The following is a 13,721-nucleotide window of genomic DNA, read 5'->3' as shown; positions in this document are numbered from 1 at the left end:
TGATCCCATTAAAGTCCATGCAAGATCAGGATCTCAGAGGTCAGCCTATGGGTGTCTCAAAGTGGGTGTTCTTAGCCTTCTTGATCTTGAGTTGGGTTCATTTCCCATCATGTGAAATGAGAAAACTATTACCTGCCTTCAAAACAGATGGTGTATAGGGGCTTGGACATGTGAAGCAGGACTGTGTGATATTGCCAAATCTCTAAGACACTTTCAGCTGTGCCTTTTAGATTACATACAAATTAAAAATTGCAAAGTTGTCAATGTTGTATGTTTTATTTCTAGCATTCACCACAAACCAGCAAACTTTTCTGGGGAATTTATGCATCTGTAATGCTTCTCTCTGATCTTTTTAGAAACAGTGAATAACTTAATGTAGAAGAATGTTTCAGAAAGGAAAGAAAACGCAGGCAGGAGGCCTTGTATTGAGATTAATCTCTCAGGAATGCAGGGGGTTAACGGTCAGGCTGATTAATGAACCATCAGGAAATCTATCAGGAAGTGGGCAAAAATTCCTGATGGCTGATGTGGAGCATTGTGTGGTGTACTTTGGTTTTGATGTTTCCCAACTAATAGTCTACAGTGGGTGTAGTTTAGTTACCTCTGAGTTCTCAAGACACAAGAAGGACCAGATGACATGCTGTCCTTGTTCAGCTTGAGTAAGTGAGCAAGAAGTTTTCTCCGTGCATGGGCTGTGCAAGTGCGATGCAACAGAAGTGCAAGAAAGTCAGGGACTGCTCTTTCCCATGGCTTCCCAGAACAGAGTCTGGAAAAGATACAGAAAGGAAGCATGATCATTCCCTCATTCCTCTGCTCTGAGCCCACAGGGTACAGGAGGAAGAGCGAAACAGGCAACTTTCCCTGTGTGAACAAGGAGCCAGAGTATTAGGACTTGGATACACAGCTGAGTTAATGAATTGCCTGGTGTTGACCGAGGGTGAGGTTTCACAGTTGGCTTAAGCTGATCCAAGATCATGCTGCTGCTGAAAGGAGTGTTTTTAACCTCTTTCTCTTTGGCAATGGACTAGCTATCATGTGGTAATACAGCAGCTTGTTGATCTGGGTGGAAACTCGTGTTACTTGGTCAGTGTTGACTGGCTTAGTCTTCAGATGGATCAGAGAACTGATCTGTCTCACTACTTGGCCGCACATGTGCTAGATCTGATGTAGAGGAGGGTGTGGGAACATGAGACAAGGATAAAAACATGAGTGGGGACTGAGCCTGTCAGCAATAACATAACCATGGATTGGCTTAAGCCTATTATGAAACAGCAGTCTGAATCACTGAAATTAAGACTGCACTGTCAACCTACAGGGAATGCAAATCAAAATGTGTTAGCTCACACCTCCCGCCGTTCTGAAACAGTGGCTGATAGAGCCGTTCTGCACGAGGCTGGGGGGCCGGGGTGTGTGGTGGGGCAGCAGCACAACAGTTCCCCACCACTTGGTCAGGACTGTGCAGACCACATCAGACAGCATGTGTTTGGGGTGGGCACAAGAAAAGAAGAAAGGGACAGATGAGCCTTGCTACCTTGGATTCTCTCTATATGTTTTCCTTTGGTTTAGGACGTGTTCTAGCTTGTCTTCATGACAAGACTGCAGCAACAGTCAGTTACCAGAGCACGGATTGAGCACAGTAATCCACGGCAGTTGTGCATCCAGACCCTAAAGGTCTGGGCCATAGTGTGCTTCTCCTGTCACTTCTCCTTTATCTTCAACCCAAGTAGCTTCACAGTGCTTCCCAGCCTGCACCAGAAGGCTAACTTAGACCTAATAAGGCAAGCCCTGCTGTTTGTTTCAAGTTTGTTTGTTTGTTTTCTGGCAAAATTTGGTAGTTCCACGTTAAGGATTTTTTTCTATTTTGTTCTGGCTCAAAACTCCATGCATAGATTAAGGAGTAACTGTGCTAGTGGAAAAATCACTTTTTAATTTAAAAAATATTTCTGGTTTTAGACATTGGTCACCGAAGGTCTGCTCCTGTAAGCACAGCCATGCAGCCCCCCACCAGCATCCATAGCATGCCCTGCAAAGACAGCAGTCCTTCCACACAGGATCAGCAACTCCAGATGCCATGGGAGTAGTCACCCTTGTTAGGCCTTGAACTGAGGAAACAGTTTGAATATCGTAAAATTAGTCTAATTTCAGGAGAGTTTCAAGACAGTGAAGTTAGTTTAATTTAAAGACTGTCTTAATTCAAGCTGCCAAAATATCTCTCCAGTGAAAAGTAAGGAGAAAGGGGGTAGGGGGTACATATTAGCTCCCCCCAAAATAATAATACTGAAGTATTGCACAAGCAAATAAATGCAAAAGTAAAACAAACAAACAAAAAAACAAACAAAAAAACACCAAAAAAACCAACCAACAAACCAAAACAGCCAGAAAAACATTTTCAGAAAATAAAAAAATAAAAAAAATTGAAAACCAAACAATTCTTTATCACACAGGGGATAAACATGGGCTCTTTCAGGGAGAAGGAAATCATAAAAATAAGAAAAGAAAAAAAAGAAAAAAAGCTCTATAACTGATTCAGCCACTGTTACCAAGAGGTATTTTACTTCCTGAGCATTTCAGCTGAAATTATCTCTTAACTGAGACATGGGACATAGACCCTCTTGGCACAAAAATGTCTGAATATATCCCAGACACTGGAAATGTTTCTCCAGTTCCACTAGTAAACTTTTGTCCAAGCACAGCCCAGGGATTCTTGTAGGGAGCCATAGGATTTCTCCACTGATGAGAAATGGATTGAGCCTTCACTGACATATTTTTGTGTTATGTAGGGCTGATTTGTAGTTCGGGTACAGCGTAGGCACGGGTACAGCAAGGAATGTTGAGCAGATGTGACAGCAAGCGATAACATCCTTAGCATAATCCAGCATCACACGCTTATGGAGTGCTATAAATACACCAGGAATTCTCCAAGGTCCAATTTCTTCGACAGAGTTGGGCACCTCTGCATTGCCATGCATTTAGACTGCACTAAATCAGTAAAATCCTCAGGCTTCGTTCATTTGTGCACTGCTGTGAGTGCTCCTAGGAGACTCTCAGCATCATTGCGCACAGTGGCGTTGATTCTACATTATAACGCAGTTTCTGACAGCTTTTGGATTGATGTTTTGGTTTATGAACTAAACAAAGAATTTATTATTACAGGCATGCCTAATGTTTCTCTTGTACTGCTATACAAACATCATTCCTTTCAGAACTTGGTAACATGCTCTTACAAGGTAGTTAATGGAACAAATCCACAGAGCACACATGGACTGTGGCTTCTTGAAAAATCACTCGAGGAAAGTTTTCTGAGGTTCAGTGGCAATTTAAGGCTCCAGAAGCCAGAGCCCACTCCTGTTCTGACATGGTTGGCATTACTCTTGCCCAAGAGGACAGGCTGAGAGGGCCAAGGCTGAACAAGAGGTTGCCCTGGAACAAGGCAGTGCAATTGCTGTGACACTGTGAACTGTAGCTTTTGGCCTCTTGGCCTCCAGATTTTTTTGTGAACAAGTCACCTTATTGTATAAGTGAAATGCCCCCTATTATTCTACACATGATTGATTAAGAAATGCTTTACTTGCTGAAAAGTCTGTTGAACAATATAGTTTTTCCACTTACAAAGCACTTTCCTTAAAAAGCTTTTCAGGGCAGTATCGTTTAAAAATAGTTATACTAAAGTTGTAAACCAGCTTCTGACAAATCAGGACTAACAAAAGCCAGGGTAAAAATAGAAGTGTTTTTGTGGGTTTTCTCTTCTCCAGAGGCACAGAATCTTGATCACTACTGGGTTGTAACAAACAAAAATGCCCTTTTCCAGAAATACAGGAAAACAAGGATCTTCCAGACTAGTGGCACAAAATATAAATAGGTTTTCAAAACTGCTTCAAAACCATAAAACTTAGTCAAACTGTAACATTTTCACTTTAGAACTAGCTGTGTCATATCAGACAATTTAAAAAATAAAATTCTTTTATTTTATACAAAAGCCATCTCCTGCTTTGGGGAAAGGTTACAGAAGTTCTATTTGTGTAATTATGAAATGAACTGTCCCCAGGCACCCAGGGTTATGAGAATTATCTTGAAGTCTGCAATGTATTACTATTCGTGGAAGAAAAATGCTGAAGAATATAAAATATTACATATTCTGTGTTTACATTTTGTCAGCGAGCAGAATAAATGTACCTCACCGGTAATTTTCAAAATTCATTATTTTTGCAAAGGAGGTTAGGTTTTTTTTTTTTCCTTTTTTTTTTTTTTTTTTTTTTAATTTTAGCAGGTTTTTAAACAGCTAAATGCAAAGCTAATATTTGCTAATCCAGAATTTGGATAATCCTGATTTTTCTCCCTGTTCCTTCTGCTCTGTGCTGACCTTTTCTGTATGTACCAAAGCCAATGTAGTTTAATCCACAATACCAAAGACTGAAGGTCTGTTTCTGTAAGCTGAAAATAGTTCCTAACTGCAGCTAACCTTGCAGCTGAATCAGTTCTGCTGGTGCTCTTTAAGTCATGTTTGACCACTCACATCTGCACAGACCCAAAGCAAGGCTGAACAGCCCTGTCTACATAATCAGACTGATACATGCTGCTGATTTCAGTGTAGTAGCTCCTATATTGAAAACACCACACACAAAAAAATGTTTACTTACCAGCAACTGAAATTATTATACTCTTGGGGTCTGCAGTAGCTGAGCTTTAAAGATACTGACTGCTTCAGTCTATGGATGGGAAGGAAGGATTTCTGTGAAAGTTTACTGGCATCAGATCCTTCTGCATATTCTCTAATGATCCCATAATCTATTCTCTTGCAAAAAAAAAATACTTGGGGGCCTTTTTCCACCGCATGGAAGTCTGTTATTCACCCCATTTTTCAGCTTTGTAGTAATTTATTTCAGCCTCACCAAAAGGGAGATCTACAGCCCTCTCACAGCCTCAGAGCATCACCTACAAGTAGAGAGGCACAGTAAAGTTGAAGGGAGAACCTACATTCCATCTTGCCATCATCCAAACTAAGAATCTGGGTGATGTACGGTTAGTGTTTTGTTTATTGGGTTTTTTTCTCCAGTACCAAACAGTACAGCAATTACTTGGGGCAGGATTTAGTTACCTCCGTTTTAAAAACAAAACAAACAATCACCTTTCAAAAAGACAGTATTCTGCTCCATGCTTCTGGGCAATGGTTTGTGCTGTTAGACACCAGCTATTCTGAGTATTCCTCATTAAAATAATATTTGGCCACTTCCATTACCCCAGTGGTCACTGTATGAGAAATCTGTGATGTAAAAATGACAACTTGTTCCTGCCAGAGCTACAGCATAACAGATTTGCTTGCTGAAATTCTACTTCTGTCTTTAACAGCAGCACCAAAATAGCTATAATAATTAATTATGCACTGATTAGATTAAGAGTCTGAGATGGGCCAGAGATTTTTGTATTATGCATCAGACAAAAGACACTGGCAATGCTTAACTAGCAGTCACCTGCTCCTGCTCCACCTGCCATTGTGGGAGCGCTCTGGAAACCAGAAGAGAGACAAAGGCTCAACAGAAACTGATAAAAAACTTCACCTGCCCCTTGTATGCTCAGGAATACAGAACTGTTGAAACAGGTGCTGCTGCAGCTGCACGCTGGGCTACAGCTTTGCTTTGCAGGCCATGAAAGACGGAGTCCAAACTTCAGGCTAAGCAAGGCTTAAGCAGGGAATTTCCTGACTAGGAACACCGATGCAAACAGCTGCTGTGGAAGGGCTAGGCAAGGAGGGACAAGGCATAGCTGGGCACCCCTATCCTGCACTCACCCCCCTCAGGTTCTCTTGCAATTGCCACACTGCTCTGCCCAGTCAGCTGCTTTTAACATTACCAGCAGATTTCTGTGGAAACAGTTGGGGTTTTTTTGCCAGAATGATATTGTATTCAGCTGTTTTTAGGGTAAGTAGGGGTTTAACACAGAGAACTCTAGAACTCAAAACTGGAAAATTACTTCCTCGTCTTAACTTCCAGTTAGAAATTTTGCTCAGCTATCTTAACTAACTTTTTCAAGGCCCTTTGCTCTTGTCCCATGACTCTTGAGGCCTATTTATTACAACTACAGAGGCAAAACCCCTCAGGGGAGATAGTCCATATACTGGTTCTCAAAAGAAATAAGCTCTTACCAGTGTGTCCAGAGTAATGCTTTTACTGGTATAAAAGTATGATTTAAAAAAGGGGACCTTAGAAACAGTTTTACAGTACTAACAAGAGTTGCTATCAGTCTGACCTTGGAAATCAAGCCAGTTTTAGAGGGGGAGGGGGAAGGGACACTGGAATGAAACGGCAAATCAAGTTTAAGATTTTTCATTTTGCCAGGTGTTTGAGACACTACAGAGTTCTGGTTAAAAAGCACTCAGGAGGAAAACAGTTGTCACCCCCCACTGGTCAGAGCAGAACTAGGGGTGTCTGGGCTAGAGGTCAGAGTATGCTAGGGCACAGCCGGTGCCCATGCAGGGAAGTTGTGGGTATTCCCTGTTCTCTAAGGGCTGGTGCAGCATGGGCAGAGCATCAGGCAGCTCCATGGGAGACATCACCTGAGGACTGGTAGCTCAAGAAGGTCACAGCTGCCAGAGCTCCTGGTGAATGTCACTGTCCTCCACCCTCATAAGCAAACTCAGCATAGGTGGCAAAGCTTGTCCCACAAGTAAGAGTCGGTTTTGTGATACACACAGCATAGCCCTTCCTTAGTGGGACATTTTTAATGAACAACAGCTAAGTTCTGGAGGCATCAAAATGTATCGTTCTGCAACTAGGAATTTACAGACACCACAAGCCACATGGCTCATTTTTTTCCCCTTTTCTCCCTCCCTTCTACCACTGCCCCTTATGAAAAACAGAAGTTAAATGAGAGAAAAATAGGTCTAATGAAACACTCAGGTTGAGAAATCAAAATCAAAACACTCCAACAACAGGAAGTTTCAAAAGCAGTGTTTGTAACAGCTTGTTGCTGAACTGTAGCACACTCGCCTTTCTTTTTCTTTACGTTCAATCCATACCATAGTATGTACCTGGAATCAACAGCTGGGCACAAAGTTAGTATCGTGGCATTAGTTTAAATGACAGAATTTCCTAGGCCTAGAAAGGTGAACTGAACTCAACCCCTGAACAATTTCCTGACTCCTGCAATCAGTGCTGCAACTTCTCTTTCCAGTAAACACATCTGAATTGTTTCCCTGCATAAATATGCTTCAACTTGTTTGTTATTTTATTCTAGGGAGCTGGAGACAGTTTTGTGGGAGCACTGGCCTTCTACCTGGCTTACTATCCTGAGTTACCCATGGAGGAAATGATCAGGAAGTCTAACTGTGTCGCATCAGTGAGTGTCCAGGCATCAGGGACACAATCTTCATATCCTTACAGGAAGGACTTGCCTCAAGACCTTTTCTAATTGACATTGTCTAGCTCAATGTACTGATTTTATCTTACCCCAGGCAGAATTATTCTTCTGACTGTACTGAGGTTCTCCTCTGCTGACTGGAAAGACCAGGGAAGTCTCTTTGCTTTTAATTTAAGGAATCCTCTTAGTTCCTCTTCTACCACAGTAAGATTGGGTGGGGGGGGTCTTTCAAAAACAGCATGGGAAGTCTGTAGGTCTCTCTGACCCCAGACACAGCCACCAGGCTTGTGGCCATCCCACATGATGCACCACACTGAACTACACCAAGTTTACAGCACAACCACTGGAGTGTGTTGGGCTCCTGGAATATTTTTACTTGATGTTATCAGAACAGCTGATGTGTAACGCCCGCACGCAAAGCAGAGCAGTAGCTTTGAGGCTGTAACTCATGCCCTCAGCCGCAAACACCAAGGCCCACATTTGGCTGGTAACAAAGTCCTGTATGTCAGGCCCTGGCCCATCTATTCCCACATGCCTCAGGCAGCTGCACTGCACTTTGGGCTGCGGCCTGACTGCGGAACGTCCCTCAAACTGGGAAGAGGACAAGAGTGCTGTTGAGGTAGAATATCTGAAAGATATTTCTAGCCATATTGCTCTAAACATAGGTTTATTCTAAATGAAGAAGAAAAAGGTCCAACATCAACCAGAGAACTACTCTGGCTGTCTGCTTTCTTCATGCTTCACAGGAATCCAGGAGTGAAAAACCCATCCTGTTTACCTGACTTGCAGCCCTTATCCAAAAGCTCCTCTTTCACCAGTTTCTCATTGCTTCTCTCTTGCCGAGGAAGGAGCTGGTGGAACACTGCCCCTCCAAGGAATGACACCAAGTTGTGGTCACTACTGTTGAATCTGTGGGCTGGTAGGTTAGAAAAACTTGCAATCTTGCCATTGAATTCCTGCTGTGGAAAATGTTAATTTTTATTGCCTTATAAAACAATAGTTCCTTTGAAGATTACAGCCTCTTTCACAATGGAAAACACAGACAATGGGATTTGCTATTTAATTTTTTTTAATGGAGTACTGCAAAAATAACTCAAAAGATAAATAAATGTTACTGTGATGATCTATGTCCAGACATTAAGAATTTTCTCTCTCTACATTGTTTTATTCACAATGGCCTTCAAATCACAGGAGATGGTGATCCCAGTTCATTTCCTCTCTTTTCAGTCCCTGTTGCTGGATTTCTGAATCAGCATTCACCCCATCCTCCCCCCAAACTGTCCTCTCCTCATACATAAATCAAGCCCAGTCATGGTTCAGATAGAGCGGATTTTTCTCTTCTCGGTGAAGAGGACACGTTGTTTTGCTGGAGGGGGGGAAAAAAGATCTGTTAAGAAGCCTGAAGTGTTAAAATGCAATTCAAGGAGCCCACATCCCTTTCTCCTGGCTGCATTTGCTGTTCAAATAAGTGTGGAGCAACTGACTGGCACAGCGCTGCTGTTAACCAACTCTTGGAGGAGTTTAGGACTGCTTTCTCTTTACCACATGTAATTTTTAGTTCCTAAGAGGTCCATTGTACCTCTGTGAAAATAAGTATCAGGATTTGAGTGGCTGAAAACATTCAGCAGCTGCTCTGTGTGACTATTCTGAGTCACAGCTGCTCGATGCAGGGACAAAAATAGGTTCCTCACTGCTTTCTACTACTCTTTAACTTCAGAGCCCAAACAGCTACAGATGATGAGCTAGATCTAGTTGGTCTCCCAGACTGGCTAAGAAGTTGGCCAAGTGTCCTGTGAGTCTCTCAGTGAGGCACAAACTGACCCTGCCTACAACACCCCATGCAAGTGTTAGCAAAGTCAGTTCAGCTACAGGTTAAGAAAAATCAATGCATTACTAAACAAATTTAAAAATAAAACAAAGCAGAGCTTCACAATAGGATTTGAAAGCACTGCTGTTCTGACTGAACTTCATTATACAGATTCCTTTGAAAGCTGTGCAAGCACATTCCACACAACAGAACTCTTCTTCCACATAGAAGTTTCGCTTTAAGAAATACTGCAACTTTGTAACACGTTCTGTTGCAGCAGTTGGGAGGTAGTGAAACTTGGGCACTACTGCCACTACTTCACTAAAATGCTCTCTTCTTTGGAGGTCCCAGGTTTTTGAGAAGTACAAAACATAAGGTGAAAATGCATGCCAAGTGAAAATGCTTCCCAACATATTCCTGATGTGAGTTGGTATCTAGACTCAAATTTACTTCCCTTCACAGATGCAGCACTTTCTCACATCAATTTCTCACTTGTGTTCTACTACAGGCTACAAAGATCAGAGCTTTTTTCTTAATTACTTCCAATTTCGTACTTCAGCAACCTACTACATGTTCTGCAACGTAAGTGCTACTTAACCTAAGCTCTCCACTCTTTTCACATTTCCTACAAGTCGTGAAGCTTCTGGAGCATCACTTTGCGCAATGTTTCAATGCAGTAATTTCACATTTTGTTGTTTGAAGAAAATAATCCCAGTGATCTCTGATTCCCTTTCTGTATGGAACACAGAAGGTGAGCCACAACCTCTGTCAGCGTGAGAGCCTGGATGAGAGCATACTGTTTCTCTGCTAGTTTCTTCACCTGCCATAAAGCTCCTGTACTGTTAGATCTGAGTAGGAAAAGGTTAATCATCTAACAAGAGCATAAAATTATAACAAAAAACAAGCTTGACCACATAACTTCTTGCTATGCATTGTTACCTACTTAGAGTGGCTTATTTAAGACATTTCTTTATACTATATATTAAATACCCCTTTTTTGCATTAACTCCCATGCTATTCTTAGCATGGCCTCATTTAAATTCTAAGTTTCTCCAATTTAAGCTTTTTAATGTTAACTACAGACTGGTTCTTCCCCCAGAAACTTGAGCTTAGTCACCTTTCAAAAAGTTTGGTGAACAGAAGGCATCTTGGAAAGTGCTCTAACCCCCCCAACAAATCAGATTCTTTAACTGAGAAAATTTGCCAGGACCACAGGAACATAAAAGAACCCACAAACTGTCGTCTGGAGAGTGGTATCATTTCTGAAGGAGAAAGAACTTGTGTTTATTTCTTTAAAAGAAAGGGTCCATTTTGTAAGTGATGGTTAAAATGTATTGTCTAGAGCATCCATGGCAGCTTAACAGAACATTTCTATTGATGCATACTTCGTGGCTGCTTGCTGGAGGTAGCATAGTCTAGCAAACCACACAAAGAAACAGAATGAAAGAACTCCTGTGTCACTTTGCTTTGCCACTGACATGTGGCAGGGCTGTCATCAAAGAATGATGTGTTGGGCAAGTCATTACTTTGTTTCAGTGCCACAATCAGTAAAATAAGGGTAACATTTACTTCCCACTGGAATGTTATGAAGAAAAGCAACTGTACACTCATGTGAGTATGAAACATGTTATGATGTACTCTGCTTAGATGGGAAAAATCCTGTTATATGAAAAACTTTTGCCCCCCACAGTCAGAGAAGCTTAACCAACACTGACTGACATCTTCCCCAAGCTCCTCTTACCAATGGGATCGTATCTCAGCAGGACCAGTTTCTCCTGCAGTCGGAGCCTCCTGATGTTGAAACAGTAGCCCGTCTCAGCCGCACTTTTCATCCTCACCAGAATGTATCTAAAGTCACAAGGAATGTCCCCGAGTCAGTGCACAGGGGCGCTGTCAAATAACTGGACAAGCATTCACCATAAACAGTTTGGCACAATCACTGTCATGCAAGATACTTCAACTTCATGGATGTTCTGGATGGGAGCTTCAATACCATATGCTACACTTATAATACAAAGAGCCTACTATAAGCCACAAATTCCAGCATCAACTTTCAGTGAGTAACTACTAAACAGAATACAAGCCCAGAGAGAGGTAGCTCCTCCAAAAAACAGCAAGGGAGGAGGAAGAAAAACAGGAAAGAAAGGAGAAAAAAATAATAATTAAAAAATCAACATATAATTGAGTCACTATGGCTTAAAAAACAAACAAAAAAAAAAAAGGCAAGAAAGGAAGAATGATGGTAGTTAAAGATGTTAGGGCTGTAGATAACACTGTATCATAGACCACTGCTTCGACATGCAGCGGGGAACCAGAGCACATTGGATGGAACAGGACACATGCAAAACAAGAAGCAGGGCCCCTTGGCACCATCCATCCAGCTAGAGATACAGGGCTTGATGTTAACCTGGCCACAGGAACCCCCTTCCTCACTGCAGGGCTCTCAGTTTGAGGGGCCGACGGGCAGCATCTGCAGTGTCCCTGGAAGCTGGGTGAGTCAGAAGACAGAGAAAGGCACCACCGTGCCCCTACCCTGGAATTATTCCAACATCTGCAAAACTTCCCAGGAACAGGGCATCTTCTGAAGATTCCAAAGAAAGGTCAAACACTTTAACAGTCTGTAAATGACATCTTTCACTTGCACTGCCACTGAGAGATGGATACATCTCTGCATGTGGGCATTCAATTAATTTGCCTTCATTTTCCTGCTTCTAATACAAAGTGGTCAAATTTACCTTTGAGAGACACTCACTCTTCCTCACTTGTGCAGCTCTGACCAGTTTGCTTCCTTGAGCTCTCCCTTTTCAGCTTTGCAACCCAATTTACTCTGAGTTCAAAACAAACAAAGACACTGGATTCCTTCAGTCCAGCTGGCAAAGCACAGTCTAGGAATTGTCCCCCATTACCATCCTCCTCTCTTGTACACTACTGCAGGTGTGATGGGCAGCACCAGTAACCACACAGACTCCTTCCCCTCTACCTCACCCACTTCCTCAAAGCCTCTGTGCAGTTTCCCCTTTCTGGGGGAATCAGTGGTATCAGTATGACCAGGCCTTGAAATTCTTGTGCACCACATATTTGAGGGCAAGCCCTTTCTGAACAAGACTCCTTGTTCAAAAAACTTGCTGGCCAATGAAGAAGTGTAACTAGGAGAAGAGGCAGAAAAGTGGAAAAATAATGGGACATGGGGAGAAAACCAGAGGGGAGCACAAGTATAAATAATATAAGGAGATAACATATTTCTGATATATATATAAGGGACTATACAAAGAAAGGAACATCAGAGAAAAAAATGAGTTAAAAAAAAATCACTACATTTAAAAATGGTGTTTCTAATGTTAAAACTACTTTTTCACTTTGCAGAAGAATCCTGTTTTACTGTGTTTGTTTCTGCAAACAGGTAACAGTAGAATGCTGAGATGTCAAACTGCTCTCTTCCCTCTCAGGCAGATAGTTGGGAAGTGCTTTCTTAATTTCAAACTGACAATTGTGCAGAAATCCTGTAACAGAAGAATCTCTTCAAACCCAGAAGGTGGTTGGTACTGGCTCTGTTAGAGGCAGTTTCTTATAACAGATAAATCACAAAGTGTTCCAAAGGCCATTAGCCCAGGGTTGCACTGTACCAAATGTAACACACTTGCAGAGAATGCAACTTCTGGGAATCAGAGGGCAGGAATGTATATTCACATAAATCAGTTCAGCCCCTTATATTTGTCTTGCTAATTTTCTTACAAATAACATTTTGGATGCAAGATCCACAAGATCCTGTCTCCTTGCATCCAAACTGTAATGATGTGCTGAAAGTAATTTTTCCTTCTTTTCCAACTGCTAAAACCCACCAGCTTTCTCTGAAGGTCAAAGGACTGTGACTAATATTCTTCCAGAGCCCACTAACATCTCTCCTGAGCTGAACTACAGAGCACATCAAGATACCCAGAGCACTGACTCCACCCTGTCCACTCCTCATGTATCAACATACAAATGTGCTAGAACTGGAACAGCCCACCTGTGAGAAAGGTTCACAGCCACCTGCCCAAAGTCCCTCCCACAAAGAAAGACTCATGCTGTACCTTGGCTTGCTCTCCTCAGCTAAAAAAATATGAAAATTAAACAGGAGGAAGATTATGAAGAGAACACAATAGCTTCTCTTGAACCATAAAGCATGGAGGCATGCTTCCCCTGCACAGGGCACTTTGGATAGTACAGCTCAGCTCAACATGACAGCCCCTAGAACAAAACCTGCCTTCGCTGCAATTTTAGAACCTGGGGGCTTTTTCACACCATTCTGTACTTACCTGTGAAAAGACACACATGCAGAAGGACTCAGAGGATGCAACTAGACTCAAAGACTGCAATTCCCTCAGATATATTAAAAAACTCTAGAGAAGCCTAGTATGTTGTAAAGTCACTTGAAGATACAAGGTGGTAGCAGAAATAGACAACTGATGAGGAAAACATCACTTACTTAGATTTGCTCTTGGCCACTGTTTTGGTTTTTTTTTTGCAGCATGAAGAGAAAAAAAAAAAAAAAAAAAAATTATCATTTTTTTTTTTTTTCCTT

The 13,721-nt window shown here is 41.9% G+C and overlaps 2 protein-coding genes across 2 annotated transcripts in view; one reads left to right on the top strand and one right to left on the bottom strand.

The window, feature by feature from the left end:
- The window catches only part of RBKS (ribokinase), a 71,911-nt gene extending 64,507 nt beyond the window's left edge, over nucleotides 1–7,404 (top strand). The window contains exon 9 of the mRNA XM_010004955.1: nucleotides 7,231–7,404. Coding sequence (XP_010003257.1) covers nucleotides 7,231–7,404 — 174 coding nt within the window. The remainder of the gene's footprint in view (nucleotides 1–7,230) is intronic.
- A 1,000-nt stretch (nucleotides 7,405–8,404) lies between these two features.
- MRPL33 (mitochondrial ribosomal protein L33) overlaps nucleotides 8,405–13,721 on the bottom strand; it is a 6,200-nt gene continuing 883 nt past the window's right edge. The window contains exons 2-4 of the mRNA XM_010004954.1: nucleotides 13,626–13,644; nucleotides 10,902–11,008; nucleotides 8,405–8,719 (exon numbers count right to left, since the gene is read on the bottom strand). Coding sequence (XP_010003256.1) covers nucleotides 8,670–8,719; nucleotides 10,902–11,008; nucleotides 13,626–13,644 — 176 coding nt within the window. The 3' untranslated portion in view covers nucleotides 8,405–8,669. The remainder of the gene's footprint in view (nucleotides 8,720–10,901; nucleotides 11,009–13,625; nucleotides 13,645–13,721) is intronic.

The sequence above is a fragment of the Chaetura pelagica genome, unplaced genomic scaffold, assembly GCF_000747805.2.
Source record: "Chaetura pelagica isolate M959 unplaced genomic scaffold, ChaPel_1.0 scaffold13, whole genome shotgun sequence".
Taxonomy (NCBI): Eukaryota; Metazoa; Chordata; class Aves; order Apodiformes; family Apodidae; genus Chaetura; species Chaetura pelagica.
The sequence above is the reverse complement of the archived record's forward strand: the minus strand, read 5'-3'. Positions and strand labels throughout refer to the sequence as shown.